Source organism: Canis lupus, chromosome 2, assembly GCF_011100685.1.
Source record: "Canis lupus familiaris isolate Mischka breed German Shepherd chromosome 2, alternate assembly UU_Cfam_GSD_1.0, whole genome shotgun sequence".
In the NCBI taxonomy this organism is placed as follows: Eukaryota; Metazoa; Chordata; class Mammalia; order Carnivora; family Canidae; genus Canis; species Canis lupus.
Genome location: NC_049223.1, coordinates 78,857,219 through 78,873,895, shown reverse-complemented (window position 1 = coordinate 78,873,895; position 16,677 = coordinate 78,857,219). Strand labels below are relative to the sequence as shown.

The 16,677-nt window shown below is 43.6% G+C and overlaps 1 protein-coding gene and 1 long non-coding RNA gene across 6 annotated transcripts in view; one reads left to right on the top strand and one right to left on the bottom strand.

Moving 5' to 3' along the window:
- Window positions 1-6,404, bottom strand: part of UBR4 (ubiquitin protein ligase E3 component n-recognin 4) — a 132,444-nt gene extending 126,040 nt beyond the window's left edge. For 4 of the 5 annotated variants that reach the window (XM_038531798.1, XM_038531800.1, XM_038531802.1 and 1 more), the window contains exon 1: window positions 6,214-6,404. In XM_038531798.1, the coding sequence (XP_038387726.1) occupies window positions 6,214-6,389 (176 nt within the window). In that variant the 5' untranslated portion in view covers window positions 6,390-6,404. The remainder of the gene's footprint in view (window positions 1-6,213) is intronic. The other variant, XM_038531801.1, reaches the window with a different exon arrangement.
- LOC102153307 lies at window positions 6,392-7,561 on the top strand. The gene is made up of 2 exons (XR_005356118.1): window positions 6,392-6,702; window positions 7,225-7,561. It is a non-coding gene; the product is annotated as an uncharacterized LOC102153307 (long non-coding RNA).
- The last annotated feature ends 9,116 nt before the right edge of the window (window positions 7,562-16,677 follow it).

Sequence of the window (16,677 nt, the reverse complement as noted above, 5' to 3'; positions counted from 1 at the left end):
CACTTAAGAGTCTGGCATTGCGAACACTTTGCTATGTGGGGATTTATCTAGGATAAACGGGGATTTAGCAAAGATCAGTTCCTTATCTCAGAGTAACTTTCACCAAGAAAAAATATTTATGGAGCATCTATGATGCGCAAGGGTCTTCCTGCCCACCAACGATCATTTCTATTTGTCAAATGGACAAAAAGGAGGAAACGAAAACCTTTTAAACACCAAGTAATGCTCAGTTTCTGGTGGCCAACACACTGGTCCAGGTCATATTCTACTCAGCAGAAAAATCTCTACTAAATCCCCTGCTTCTACCTCATATACTTAGTTGTTCCTTCATTCCATCCTTGTATTTTCTTAGTCATTGTTCTAAGGTTTTCTCACCCTGTAATTTGATATATTTCACTGAGTCATTTACTGTCTTATTTCAAAAGTTCAGAGCTGCTTATCCCCGTGTTTTTCAGCTGGACAGGCTTACTAGAATTAAGACAAAAACTGCCCACCCAGAGGATGAACTTACTCTGTTGCTTTCACTTCCATTCAGATAGTGAAATACATCCAATATGCAAGAATAAACTCATTTAATTGCCTGGTTCAATGAGGCCCCACTGTGATTTAACAAACCTTGGTTCTTGGTTCCTGCCCTAGAAATACACAACTGCCTTATTCCAATAAAGAAACAAGAATGCACTTTGAGGAAAGATGGACACTGGCATCCAAAAAAATGGAGCACTCTCAAACTGCACTTATAATTTGCTCAGGGCAACTAAGGATGAACCTGGGAAAATTAATTTGAAAAGACTTGAAGGAAAAAAAAAAAAAAAGAAAAGACTTGAAGGAGTAAGGAGACGTGCGGATATGTGGCCCAAAGGACAATATCATATCTCTTGATTTTAAAGAAGCAAGCATGTATGAGTCACCTAATAAAGACTTGCTGCCACCCTCATTCCCCAAGAATCTGACAGACACCAAGATACCAGAAGACGCAAAGAAATAGAAAAAATGGGACAAAAGGCAAGAAGTTAGGTAGGAATGGGGAAGAATGAAGAACTGCAGGCAAATATAACAAAGAGAAAGGAAAATAAGACTTCTAGGTAAAAATACATCTCTCCTCTGGGCAGTCAAGCTATCTTCCTCAAACATCTGCTTCTTCTAACAAACATTCCAACCACACCACCACTGGGGCTAAAACACTGCTGAGAGACACAGAATTTTTCTAAAACGTTTATATTCCATACAAAATAAATGTGAGGCAGAGTACAAAGAGAAACAGCAGCTACAGTACAGCCAGGTCAGAGAAATCCAATTTGACATGTAAGTAAAAAAGAACTACCTCAAGTCTGGAAATATCTAGCCTTTTTTTAGGAAGAGGTGGAAATCCAAGAGGACAAAATAAAGACTACAGATTCACCTCCCTTCTCCCCCTAGATACTATTTACATCTCTTTTCTAAACTGTGGAAACTCCACAAACCCCTTTCCCTTCATCAGACTCATAAACCCCCAAGAACAGAATCTATTATGATTCCTTACAGCCAGGAAACAAGCAAGCATATTAAATATACTTAAAGAATAACAGCATTAAAAAATATATGCTGACTGAACATCTGCTGTGTCACAGAGTAATACACATGTAACCAAAGAACTAAAAGCTTTCAGATCCCCATACTCCTGACAAATCTGTGGTGAATGTGACACTAAGAAATTAACCAGCCATGAGGACTAATCTCACAATTACACTCCATCACTTGGTGGCAGGCTTTTCTTCTTCCTGTAAATCAATCATGAATTTCTGTCCTGCAGCATGTAAATTCAGAAGACTGGCATTTGTGTATCCCATTCTCCCTTTTAAGATATTTAAGAAATAGATGAACACTATCTAATATGGATTTTGTAACAGCTTCCACCTTCCCAAGTAGGTCTCTCTGGCCTAAATTTTATTAAACACCTGGGAGGCAGAGACCGAAACAGACTTATCAGTAAGGAGGCCAGGACAGCCTAGGAAGGACTGGCTCATGGGAAAGGGGTTTTTTTGGTTTTTCTTTTTTCCTGTTTTAGTAATCTACAAAGAGTCAAAGTGTTCGATGACAATCATGATCACCAACCTATCTTACAAAGAGTTAAGAAAGGAATTCTGTATTTGATAGTACCTTAAAACATAAGATTACATTCAGCAATTATACTAATTAATCCCAAATATGGCATGTGCTCCATTGAACTAGTTCTAGCTCCATTTCTGGTCTGGAAAAGTAGGGACACTGTAAAGATTTTCAATCTTTAATACTAGAAGACATGCTAGCAACAGGCAGTAAAAATAAAAATGAACATCTCTTTTAAGTAAACTCACATATGTTTTTCTTTTAAAAGTCAAAGGACATTTTTGAGTATGCTTCCCAATTTATCTATGCTAATCTATTCCTCCTTTGTTTCACATTTTGGTTACAAAGTCAAACTTAATAAACAGGGTCTAGACCTAGAAATTGTATCTACCTTTTCTTCAAACACCAAGTTCAATTCCAATTATAAAGCTATGAAATAAATAAATAAAAATCTTTATTTTAAAAAAACATAATAAAGGTATGAAAGACTACAGATGGCAAGCGGAACGGTGGAGCACGAAGCAGTCTCAGGGCAAGTCATCATCCCCAACAGTCAAATGGGGAGGAATTCAATGGACAAGCAGGCTGTCAGATGGAAAGGTAGAGCTGGCAATGATGGAGCCAGGATATCTAAAAGGGAAACAGAGAGTAGTAGACTGCAACAGAAAAACAGAAGGTCCCTAGAGGCAAGGAAGAAAAACATGGCAGTCATGACAATAAAAAGGGGAACCCCAGATGGGAGCAGCAACCCCAGAAATAAAGTAGCGGCCTAGACACCTGAACCTTTGATTACCTACAAAATAAAGCCCACAATAGTACCTGTACAGTGCTGACTCTGATCTGGTTCTAAATTTGGTGGCCATAACTCTATAGTCAAGAAATACTTCCACAGGGACGCCTGGATAGTTCAGTGCCTGCCTTCAGCTCAGGGCATGATCCCAGAGTCCTGGGATCAAGTCCTGCATGGGGCTCCCTGCATGGAGCCTGCTTCTCCCTCTGACTGTGTCTGTCCCTCTCTCTGTCTCTCATGAATAAATAAAAATAGTCTTGAAAAAAAAATACATCCACAATTCTGACACCCTCGTTTCACTTTTTAAGACTTTATTTATTTATTTAGACAGTGTCAGAGCAGGGGATGCAGAGGCAGGAGAGAGAGAATCTCTTTTTTTAATTCTTAAAAGATATTTACTTATTTATTTATTCATGAGAGAGAGAGAGAGGCAGAGACACAGGCAGAGGGAGAAGCAGGCTCCATGCAGGGAGCCCAATGGAGGACTCGATCCCAGGTCTCCAGGATCAGGCCCTGGGCTGAAGGCGACGCCAAACAGCTGAGCCACCCGGGCTGCTCAGGAGAGAGAGAATCTCAAGCAGACTCCATTCTGAGCTCCATTTCACCACCCTGAGATCATGACCTGAGCCGAAATTAAGTGTTGGATATCTAACCGCCTGAGCCTTCCAAGTGCCCCTCATTTTTTTTAAAAGGCAAAAAACTTATGAGAAAGTAACAGGGTACTAATTTTTGTGCTCTAAATCAGGGTTTGGCACTGTTTTTGTAACAGCCTATATTTAAGAATGTTTCTGCAGTTTTCACATGGCTGAAAAAAATTTTAAAGCTATTTGGTGACATGTAAATATATGAAGTTCGTATTTCAGTGTCCATAAATAAGATTTTGGAAAAACAGCCACAACCATTCATTTACTTACTGTATAAGGCTGCTTTTGCTATACAATGACCAAGTTGACTACTCCACACAGAGAATGTATAGCCTGCAAATATTTACTCTCTGCCTCTTTACAAAACAAGTGTGCTGACCTCTGCTCTACACCAAGCTGAACAGTAATATGTTTGTTTTTTTAACTGTAAAAGAACGTGAAAGTCAGAGATTTCTTTTGAAAAGTTTTCTTAGGATTATATTACTCTCATAGAGCCTCGGGAGGACACATAACAGGCTTTCAAAGTGAACTTAGCAATAAAACCAGAACCAAGACTTCAGGGATCTTGCCTTACAACAAAAAGTTTTTGTCACTAAACATCCACTAGTTTGGATTTCTTTTCTAAATGGTGAAGAGAGTTCTTACTAGTGTCTACAAACACAGGCAACACTTGATTATCTTAGGGTGCAGAAGGAAGCAGTCACTTGTTTGGCAAAATTCACATCTAGTTCATGTATTGGGTTTTGGGTCCTTTTACAAGCCGGACAGAGTTGCTAAACCATTATATAGTTTCAAAAAGATGACTTGAACACGGGATGAACAGGAGGCTGTCAGCAAATGACTTTGTAACCGACTCAACTCCTGTCCAGAAAAAACATAAAAGCAGGAGTGCCTGGCTGGCTCAGTAGGGTGAGCCGCTCTTGATTTCAGGTTTGTGGATGAGTCCCACGTTAGGGGTGGAGATGACTCAAAAATAAAATCTTTGGGGTGAAATAAATAAATAAAAGCAAATGTTCTAGAGTGAAGCAGTGTCCATTACAAGTCACCTGATGAGCATAATGCAGGAAAAATGCCGCCAAACCAAATGTTTGAAGCAAGTTAAAGAAAAGAAATAAAAAAATAAAAAAATAAAGCAAGTTAAAGAGAGGCCATAACCTGAGAGCGGTATCTTGGTACTTGGTTTCCATCTTTAAAACATTCCCGATTTGGGGATCCCTGGGTGGCTCAGCGGTTTAGCGCCTGCCTTCAGCGCAAAGGTGTGATCCTGGAGACCCAGGATGGAGTCCCACGTGGGGCTCCCTGCAGGGAGCCTGCTTCTCCCTCTGCCTCTGCCTCTGTATGTGTGTGTCTCTCTCATGAATAAATAAGTAAAATCTTAAAAAAAAAAAAAAAAAAAAAAACTTTCCTGATTTAATAATTAGGTAGGAAAACCCATCTGTAAAGCAAACTGTGAATTTACCAAACCCAGTCGTCATTTTATTCCAACTTAATAAATAAACAAACAAACGTGTACCCAAGGCACCACAAACCTAACAGCAGGCACTATCATAAACAATTTGTCAAGTCATGGGGCCTCCCTTGAATAAGAATAGCGATTTCCAACGTGGAGAACACTGAGATACACCCTTGTTGGCCAGAAGCTAAAGTGACCCAGGCAGCAACTGCGGGATGGCTGAAGTAAGGTTTGAGTAGTAAAATAAAAGTGAGACTGCCTTTAAAAAAAAAAAAAAAAAAAAAAGAAAGAAAGAAAAGAAAAGAAGAGAAGAGAAGAGAAGAGGAAAAGAAAAGAAAAGAAAAGAAAAAAAGAAAAGAAAAGAAAAGAAAAAAGAAAAGAAAAAAGAAAAGCACGTCTACCATGAAACCAAAGAACAGACTCCTCTGAGCAAGGTCGAGTCAGGAAGACAGGCGTTCTGGTATCCCCGGCCTCCTAGGAACACAAACTATCACGATCTAGGACCTCGATACAAAATGACAAAACCATGTTAACACCAAACCAACAGAGGAGGGTTCCTGTCTGTAACAAAATCTAAGGATATTCTATTGCGAGAGGGAGAGAGAGGGAGAGAGAACGCGGAGGGCACGGTTTCCGTGGGAAAGTGACCTCCGACTCCCACGGACACGGTTTCCTCCTAGACCGTTACAGCAGCCACAGACACCAAGCGCGGCCTGAAGACACATCCTGCGTGGTCGCCGGCGGCTCCAGGCACAGGAGCAGCACGTGCCCCCGGCGATCACGGCACCGCGGGGAGACCGTTACTAAATCGTGCGGCCCACCTCCAGCTTGCACCCCGAGGCCCCGCTCGGGCGCAGGCCAGGGGGGTGAGCGCGGGCGAGAACTGCAGACTCATCAGCGCTGTGACCTTAGCGCAGGGGGGGCGGCCCCGGGGACGTTCTCCGCCAGCAGCGCCCGGCGTCTCAGTCACTCGCACACGGGGCCGGCCACGCCCTCTCGAGAAGGCGTCTCCAAAAGTTTTGCTCAGGAGGGAAACCGAGGCACAGATCATCTACCCGGGCCGGCGGGAGGAGCCCCCGGCCGGCCCTCGTCCGCCGGGATCCCGGGGCCCCGAAGCCGCGGCCGGGGGCCCGGGGTCGCCAAGCGGCGCGCGGCGGCCCGGGGACGCGGGTGCAGACGATCCGGCGCGGCCTCCCCTCCCCCCCCGCGCCCGCCTCGCCGGGGCCGCCGCCCGGTACCTCTCGATGACTGAGGCCACCAGCTGCGGCAACTCCTTCATCTCGAAGGCGGAATAGGACGCGGACAGCAGGGGCCGCACCGCCACCTCCCAGCCCGGGGTTGTGTCCGCCCCCGTCGCCGAGGCCCCGGGCGCCGGCGCCGCCGCCGCCGCCTCTTCGCCGCCGCTCGTCGCCATCTTCCGTCGTACTACTGCGGCTCCCTCCGGGGGCTTGCCACCGGCCCAGCGCCGCCTCCCGGGAGGGGGCGGAAGTGACGTGACAGACACGTCAGACTGCGCGACGCGGTCGCAGGGCAAAACACGCAACGCGCGGGGCGGTCAGCCTTTGCTCTCGGGAGAAGCTCGGCGCGACGCGGAGGCGGGCCGGAGCAACTGCGCCTGCGCAGGACTTACCCCTTCGGGGGAGGCGGGGGCGACCTCCGCGCCTGCGCGCTGGCAGTCGTTTCTGAAAGTGGGAGTGATGGATGCGGCTTCGGGGCATCAGGGAAAGGTGAGTTGGGGGTTTGCTTGAAGGAGGGGAGACCGGGGCCTCGGAGCAGGCTGTGCGTCTGCGGATGGAAGGGCCACCGCCGGAGACACCTGAAGACGAGAGTCGGCTCGCTCCCCTTCCGAGAGCCCCGCCCCGCGCCCCGCACGGTGATACTTAAAAAACATGCAGTCACTAGTCTTACCGAATTTGGGCCCACATCCCCGTCGTGTGTGTGTTTTTTTAAAAGATTTTATTTGTTTATTCATGAGAGACACAGGCAGAGGGAGAAGGAGGCCCCCCGCAGGGAGCCTGGTGCAGAACTCGAACCCAGGACCCCGGGGTCACCAGCTGAGCCAGAGGCCCCCCGGCGCCCCCCACCTTGTGTCTTGATTACCCGCACTATGTTGCCAGCCCTGACTGTTCACCGCTGTCTGCAATTTGATGCGGCAGGTTGTGTTTCCCCACTTTAATGCTAGCAGAGAAAGAATGGAAGGTTTAATAAGGGCCTTTTTTTTTTTTTTTTTTTTTTTTTTTTTTTTGCAGATAAACCGACCTGGGTTCCAGATCTAAGAGGGGAAAAGCAGTCTGACTTGACAGTTGACTCAAGGAAAGGTATGCGTGCTTCGAGAACATTCTTGGGCGGCGCATGGGTGTCGGCGCAGGACGTCAAGCCTGTGGCCCGCAGGCCCCTTCGCAAGAAGTGTGGATGGTTTGAAAACCCTGAAGCCCTGAAATTCTTCCCCAAGTTCCAAGGAGGAGCTCCTTTTGCCACCGGTGTACCTCTTTGATAGCTAAACGGGTGACCTGGTGATCGATTTGCACTTGTAGTAGCAAAAGGGCTATTTTACATTAGGAATAAAATGCAATCAAGTCAAAGCTAGTGTTGGAGGAAAACGTGGCTTTAATGATAACGGTAGAGATTTCCCTTTGTTTTCTCAGGGGGAAATAGTGTCAGTGGCAGGTTTCTTAAACATGAAAATATGAAAAGTTAAAGACAGAGAATGAAGCCTTTCCATAACAGTGAATTTTTTTTTTTAAGAATTTAGTTGTTTTTGGGATCCCTGGGTGGCGCAGTGGTTTGGCGCCTGCCTTTGGCCCAGGGCGCGATCCTGGAGACCCGGGATCGAATCCCACGTCGGGCTCCCGGTGCATGGAGCCTGCTTCTCCCTCTGCCTGTGTCTCTGCCTCTCTCTCTCTCTCTGTGACTATCATAAAAAAATAAAAAAAATTAAAAAAAAAAGAATTTAGTTGTTTTTTAAGATTTTATTTATTCATGTGAGAGACAGAGAGAGAGAGGCAGAGACACAGGCAGAGGGAGAAGCAGGCTCCATGCAGGGAGCCCGATGTGGGACTCGATCTCAGGACTCCAGGATCACACCCTGGGCTGAAGACAGGCACCAAACCGCTGAGCCACCCAGGCTGCCCTAACACAGTGAATATTGCAGTAGTTCAAAATACTGAACCCAGTGCCTGAAGAAGAAGGCTTAAAATTTTAGAGTGGCTCTTGGGACATTAATTTTATTTCACCCAAAGGACAAAATTAATCTGCAGAGGTTCTCTTGGAAAGGTTTCAGGAAATAACAGAAGATCAAATGTTTCTACTCCCTTCTTTCCCCATCCATCTGCTGCTGGAAGAGAGAGTAAAAAGGCAAATGCAGACTATCACAGGGAAATTTGCTCCTGTACCAAACTCATATTACTTTTTTTTTTTTTATCTCACATTACTTTTTAATATTTCTGGCTCATAGATTTGGAGAAAGCACTCCAGATTAAGATTTTTCTTTATATATATATATTTTTAAAGATGTTATTTATTTATTCATGGGAGACACAGAGAGCCAGAGACACAGGCAGTGGAGGAAGAAGCAGGCTCCGTGCAAGGATCCTGATGCAGGGCTTGATCCTGGATCCCAGCATCATGACCTGAGCCGAAGGCAACTGCCCAACTGCTGAGCCACCCAGGCGTCCCTTAAAAAATTTTTTTAAGTGAGATGTGTTGTGTGCCCAATGTGGGGCTTGAACTCAGGACCACAGCATCAAGAGTCTCATGCTCTACCAACTGAGCCAGCCAGATGCTCCTCCACATTCTAAATTTAAACAAGAAAGGAAGGCAATACATAGAGGACTAAAACAGACTTCTAGATGAAACATAAGGTTCTAATACTCTGGTCCAGAAAATAAGATAGAAACTAAAGAATAGTCATTTGGGGGGATTATTAACTGAAGGATTTAAAGTATTAGTTTCCTTCTAATCCCAAGTGGCTGAGTAAGGAACTAAGATTTTTAAACTTAACAAGAGATATGATATGATCATATTACAAGAAATGCAGTGAAAGAAAAAAATTCAGCAGCCATGATTGAATAGTGTCAGTGTGGGAATACAGACAAGGAGAAAGCGTGAAGAAACCCACTGGGTTGGGGATCCCTGGGTGGCTCCTGCCTTCAGCCCAGGGTGTGATCCTGGAGTCCCGGGATCGAGTCCTGTGTCGGGTTCCCTGCATGGAGCCTGCTTCTCCCTCTGCCTGCGTGCCTCTCTCTCTCTCTCTCTCTCTTTCATGAATAAATAAAATCTAAAAAAAAAAGAAAGAAACCGGCTGGCAAGTGAAAACATTCTGCATCTTGACAGGAGTTATGGTTGCTTGGATATACACACAATATTTGTTCAACTGTATACTTATAATGTATATACATTAGCAGTTAAAAATCATACCTTAATCTAAAAACAAGGAGCACCAGCATGGCTCAGTGGATTAAATATCCAACTTGATTTCAGCTCAGGTCATGATCTCAGGGTCATTAAATCAAAGCCCCCCCCCCCCCCCCCCCCCCACACACACACACACACACTTCCAACGGGGCTCTGCACTGGGCATGGAACCTGCTTAAGATTCTCTCGTTCTTCCCTCCGCCCCTCCCCCCCCTCTCTTAACAAATAAATTAATACATTTCTTAAAAGATGTCTTTAAAAACAAAATGCAAACAATAAGAGTTCATTGTCACTCCAGGAACCTCCAAAGCAAGAAATACTGGCATTTGTTTTTTTAACATTTTATTTATTTATTTCTTCATTAGACACAGAGAGAGAGACAGGCAGAGACACAGGCAGAGGGAGAAGCAGGCTCCATGCAGGCAGCCCGATGCAAGACTCAATCCCAGGTCTGTAGGATCACACCATGGGCTGAAGGCAGGTGCTAAACCTCTGAGCTACCCAGTTTGCCCACTGGCATTTTTATTTCAAAAAAAATTCTATCTGATAAGAGTTGCTTGAAATAATCCTGGTAGGTCTTGTGTGTTCTTCATTCCATGAATAAACTACATGTATTAACTCTCAGGGCTCAACAGAGATCATCCTGTTCTCAAGCTTTTACATCCTGTTCTCAAGCTTTTACAAAGTTTCAAGAACCAACAGTGCATATTTTGTGGAAACTGCTACAAATGAAGAGCAGCTCCTTTTTGGAAATTCACCAATGAACAGAGATTTTTTTTTTTTTTTAACATCAAGACTATAAGGAAATAGATTAGAAGCCTAATTCTGTTTAATAATATGAGTCATTTGTAATCCACAAATACTCATTATTTTTCTCATAATACTGCATTTTATATGGTATGAATTTAAAACAAGAAAAATGCGCCTTGCAGCCTTCTTGCTTAAAGAAAGAGAAGCAATTTTGGCAATTGTACAGGGACTAGAATAGAATGTCAGTTTTACTGAAGAGCAGGAAGCAAGACTTAGAGGAAACTAAGGACAAAAAGATCAAAATTGAAATGAAAATGATAATAAGGTGAACATCCAAATTTGCAATGCTGTTCAGCAATAGCTAATGTGAATTAAATAGTAAAAGCTTGACTGGCAAACTTCTACAAAATGAAGTTTATTAGATACAGCTTAACCCAGATAGCTTACATAACATTGCAAATGTATCAGGAGAGTTTTGTTTTAGGGGCACCTGGGTGGCTCTGTTGGTTTAAGCTACCGACTCTTGATTTCGGCTCAGGTCACGATCTCAGGGTCCTGGGATTGAGCTCCGCCTTGGGCTCCACGCTCAGCACAGTCTGCTTGTCCCTCTCCCTCTGCTCCTCCTCCCGCTTTCTCTCAAATAAATAAATAAAAAAAAAAAAAAGACGAGTTTTGTTTTGTAAAATGATTATTCCTCAGACCTGCCATTGTCATCCTTTAGGGTTTACACTCAGCAAAATCTTGGACCATCAGATTTAGAGATGGGAGGGAGAAAGATAAAGCTAATGTGGTAAAATGTTAATATTTGGGGAATCTGAGTGAAGGGTATCAGAATTATTTGTCCTATTCTTTTTTTTTTTTTAATTTTTATTTATTTGTGATAGTCACAGAGAGAGAGAGAGAATGAGGCAGAGACACAGGCAGAGGGAGAAGCAGGCTCCATGCACCGGGAGCCCGACGTGGGACTCGATCCCGGGTCTCCAGGATCGCGCCCTGGGCCAAAGGCAGGCACCAAACCGCTGCGCCACCCAGGGATCCCTATTTGTCCTATTCTTGTAACATTTCTGTAAGTCTAAATTGGATCAAAATTAAGTTTTTAGGGATCCCTGGGTGGCGCAGCGGTTCGGCGCCTGCCTTTGGCCCAGGGCGCGATCCTGGAGACTCGGGATCGAATCCCACGTCGGGCTCCCAGTGCATGGAGCCTGCTTCACCCTCTGCCTGTGTCTCTGCCTCTCTCTCTCTCTCTCTCTCTCTCTGTGTGACTATCATAAATAAATAAAAATTTAAAAAAAATTAAGTTTTTAAAAGTTTGTAAATACTTTGTGATTCAGAAAATATGATATATATGGCAGGGAGTTAGCAGAAATAAAGTAGTGTAGGTAAAAATCTAGAAAGAGTGGAGTAAAATGATTATATCACATTCCTTCAACCCAGTGAGGGGAGAAGGGATAGGAGCTGTCCTGGTCAGCAGAGTCCTGGTCTCTTTGCAGAAGCGTGCCTGTTACAAAACATGCGTATGGTATCACCTCCTCTATTCTAACTCCAGAATAACCAAACAGGCTTATAATAACATTTTAATGTATTATATAGGCTTTTTTATAGGATATGCATTCCCACTAGCAGACATAAGTATTTTGCTTTTCATGACTGTCGTCTTCATTGTCCTCTATAAACCAGCATTCTGGTTTGTCAGTCTTCTAATCTAGCACAGCACATGAGATACACAACATCACCAAAACTGTAAATAATAATGGCACTTATTTATATAAACGAGGCTTTTAAATGCTCATTTTCAGTTTATTGACTTTCACACATCTGAGTGCAGGTCAGGCAGTAACAGACAAGAGTTTACTTCCATATAAATCTGTGGCTATTTTATAAAGACACCCTCCTAAATGTCATCAGTCTATATACTGGGAAAGGCACCTTCTCAGTATCCTGGATCAGAAATTTACATAAGCCTGGGGGCACCTGGATGCTCTGTTGGTTAAAGTGTCTCCCTTCAGCTCAGGTCATGATTCCAGGGTCCTGGGGTCGAGCCCCACATTGGGCTCCCTGCTCAGTGGGGAGCCGGTTTCTCCCTCTCCTGTTCCCCCGCTTGTGCACGCATGTTCTCTCTCTCTCAAATAAATAAATATATTTTTTAAAAATGTACATAAGCCTCAGCACTCATAGAAAAATGGCTCTAGTCAGTCTCAGGGTCATACTGTAGTGTCTTAAGAGGAGGCAGGCATGCACACATTCTTTACATCATCATAAATCCTTACTGGAAAGATGGTCTAAATAATACAGAATAGACTTGTCTGAAAGAGCATTCGATTGATCTCATAAAAATCTCTAATGGAATAACACTTAAGAATTTCAACCTCGAAAAAAAAAAAAAGAATTTCAACCTCGTGACCATAAAAAAGACGGTTTGGGAGATCCATATTGCTAATGCGGGGATCTCCCCATGATACGTTAAGTGATAAAATCAAGTTACAGGGCATTACGGGATTTGGAGAGATATATGCTAAACTGTTCAGTGGTGACCTCTGGGAAATAGAGAATGGGGGAAGGTTTTATTTATTTTTATTTTAGTTTTTTTAAGATTTTATTTATTTATTCATGATAGACATAGAGAGAGAGAGAGAGGCAGACACACAGGCAGAGGGAGAAGCAGGCTCCATGCAGGGACTTGATCCCGGGACTTGAGGATCGCGCCCTGGGCCAAAGGCAGTCGCTAAACCAGTGAGCCACCCAGGGATCCCCTATTTTTTTTTTTTATAAATAACATTTTAAGGGGCACCTGGATGACTCCATCGGTTGGGTGTCTACCTTCGCTCAGGTCACGATTCTGGAGTCCTGGGATGGAGCCCCTTCCTGGCATCCCTACTCACCGGGGAGCCTGTTTCTTCCCTCCTTCTGCCCCTCCCCTTGCTTGTACTCTGTTCTCTCCCACTCTCTCTAATTAATGGATAAAATCTTTTTTAGGGCAGCCCCGGTGGCTCAGTGGTTTAGCGCCACCTTCAGCCGAGGGCCTGATCAAGTCCCACGTCGGGCTCCCTGCATGGAGCCTGCCTCTCCGTCTGCCTGTGTCTCTGCCTCTCTCTCTCTATCATGAATAAATAAATAAAATTTAAAAAAATAAAAAATAAATAAAATCTTTTTTTTAAAAAAACATTTTGGGCAGCCCTGGTGGCTCAGCGGTTTAGTGCCGCCTTCAGCCCAGAGCTTGATCCTGGAGACCCAGGATCCAGTCCCACGTCAAGCTCCCTGCATGGAGCCTGCTTCTTCCTCTGTGTCTCTGCCTCTATCATGAATAAATAAATAAATAAATAAATAAATAAATAAATAAATAAATAAATAAATCTTTAAAAAAAATATAGTAGGATCAGTGTGTTGTTATGTATAGACTTTTTTTTTTTTTTTTTTTTTTAAGATTTTAAGCAGATAAGCAGCCCCTTGCTTATCTGGCACCACAGAATAGCTATGCTCCAGGAAGTTTACTCTAGATCTGGATGGTCAGCATCTCACTTTGTTACATAAAGCACTGGGGACAGCTGACACAAGGCAAATGATAGATGATAAGATACAATGGAAACCACCTGGGCAAAGAGACAGCCACAAGAATAACCAACAACTCAGAAGGAGATCGGTTGAATCACATCATCTTCTCCTCCAGCTACTCTGAACTTGATCCCTAGCTTAAACCAAGCCAGCAGAGAACTAGCTGTGCATCTAGGCTGAATTTGGAGGTTATATTTTCTCAGACTCCATCCTCCCTCACAAATGGATTTTACAACTCATATTTTAGCCAGAGATGTTGTTAAGGGCATTGTTGATCATGTTACCTATAGAACCATTGAGAAATTTCCCTCTGGTCACAGTATCAGAATTGTCTCCTAAGTCACTTAAAAATAAGTCTCTTTTCCTTGATTTTATTTATTTTTTTTTCTTTTCCTTGATTTTAAACAGAACATAAATATTATAGGTACGCCTGGGTGGCTTAGCAGTTGAGCGTCTGCCTTTGGCTCAGGGCGCGATCCCAGAGTCCTGTGGTCAAGTCCCACATCAGGCTTCCTGCATGGAGCCTGCGTCTCCCTCTGCCTCTGTCTCTGCCTCTCTCTCGCTCTGGGTCTCTAATGAATAAATAAATAAAATCTTTATTTAAAAAAAAAACTACATTGTGTAGGTTTCAGAGAAGTTTATCTCTAACTTGCTCCGCTAGCTATTAAATTGCAGGGTCAGTTGTCTGTTAGAGCACCCATTTACTGCTTTGACAGTAAAACCATGTTATCTGCATGTTAGCCTACTCTTCTTTTTTGCTGGGGGTAGGGGAACAGATGTCACTCTTCCAAAAGTGTTATTAAATCAGTAAATCACAATTTTAAGAGAGAGGAGGATGGAGCATAATACATTACTACTTAACCCCATCCCAAGAGAATAATGTCCCTTATAAATTTTTTTTTGATTTTTTTTTAAGTTTTATTTAAGTAATTTCTACACCCACTGTATGGCTCGAAGTCACAACCCCAAGATCTAAGAGTTGTATGCTCCTCCAGCTGAGCTCACCAGGTGCCCCTCATCTATCAAAAAAAAATTTTTTTAAAGTTCTTACTGAGCTTGAATGTTCTAACCAACTCTGTATTTAATTCATAAGCACTCCCCAATAATTGATTGCAGAGTCAAAGGGTAGGGAAAATTATAACAAAAGCTACAGACTGTTATCCATTATTCCCCACAGGGACTGAGAATCACTAAATACTATTTAGCTGCAAAATTCTGCACCAAGGGGATCCCTGGGTGGCTCAGTGGTTGAGCGTCTGCCTTTGGCTTGGGGTATGATCCTGTGGTCCCAGGATTGAGTCCCTCATCGGGCTCCCTGCATGGAGCCTGCTTCTCCCTCTGCCTGTGTCTCTGCCTCTCTCTCTCTCTCTCTCTCATGAATAAATAAAATCTTAAAAAAGTTCTGCACCAAAAGATCTTGAATATTGCCCAAACTAGGGGGATCCCTGGGTGGCGCAGCAGGTTAGCGCCTGCCTTTGGCCCAGGGTGCGATCCTGGAGACCCGGGATCGAATCCCACATCGGGCTCTCGGTGCATGGAGCCTGCTTCTCCCTCTGCTTGTGTCTCTGCCTCTCTCTCTCTCTCTCTATCATAAATAAATAAAAATTTTTAAAAAAATGTTTAAAAAAAAATATTGCCCAAACTAATTAAAAATTAAAAAATCAGGACATAAAAAATACTGAAGAACTTAATTCAAGTGAAACATTGCAGGGGGCTCCAAATGAACATAATTAATGAAGATGGGGTGAAGATGGCTCGAGGGAGATGCACAGAAAAAGAGGAAGACAAGAAAGCAGATCAGAGCACTGGCAGGCAACAGGGTCAAAAGCCACAGACAGAGGCTGAGCCAAGCTAGTCAGAACCAAGTGTGGCCTTAAGACGAGAGGCAAAGGAATGATACAGGACGGACACAGGACCCTGCCATTAGCCTTAGCTCTCTCAAACACCTGCTTTGAGAGAATTTTTGGTAAAATGGTAATGATTAAAGCCAAAATACAGGGCATTTTACAGAAAGGCACACAGCTTCCCTCCACTTAGCTTGTTCTTTCGGATTCTGGCATATAAGTAGGTAAGTAAAAACTAGCATCTAGCAGATTGGGGTGCTGTGCAAACAGCAGGCAGCAAGACGTGGTAGACAGCTAATGATGCAGTTTGCACATTCTTTAGGACAGTCGAGATTCCAGCCAGGCTTTCTCAAAACCAGGGTGGGATTATTTTAACTTGTATGTATTCCCTTCTCCCAGGACACTTTATTTTTTATTTTTTATTTTTTTTAAACATTTTTTTTTAATTTTTATTTATTTATGATAGTCACACAGAGAGAGAAAGAGAGAGAGAGAGAGAGGCAGAGACACAGGCAGAGGGAGAAGCAGGCTCCATGCCGGGAGCCCGACGTGGGATTCGATCCCGGGTCTCCAGGATCGCGCCCTGGGCCAAAGGCAGGCGCCAAACCGCTGCGCCACCCAGGGATCCCTCCCAGGACACTTTAAACAAACTTGTGCCTTGAGTCTGGATGAAGAGATGCCTGTTTTTTCTGGAGATACTTAGATGTTCATTCACTCATTAAAATCAATTTGACAATTTTATTACTCAAGTAAAATGATTCTCATTTTTCTTCCTTCCTCTGGCATTATTAACCAGCAGCATATATAACGACAAAAAGAGTTCAAGTTTTGTTTTTAAATAACACAATTCTTGGGATGCCTGGGTGACTCAGTCAGTTAAGTGTCAGCCTTTGCCTCAGGTCATGACAGGGTCCTGGAATCAAAACCCAAGGTGGGCTCCCCTACTCAGCAGGGGGTTTGCTTGTCCCTCTCCCTCTGCCCCTAACCCCGCCCTCAAATAAATAAACTCTTTAAAAGTAATAATAAATAATACAACTTCTAGATGATTAAATTGGCATGTTTCCCTACTAAAATACACAGCTTCTGGTTCCCTCTAATGCAGAAGTTGTCTCAGAGTCCCACATCACAAAAAAGGTCAGACATTCA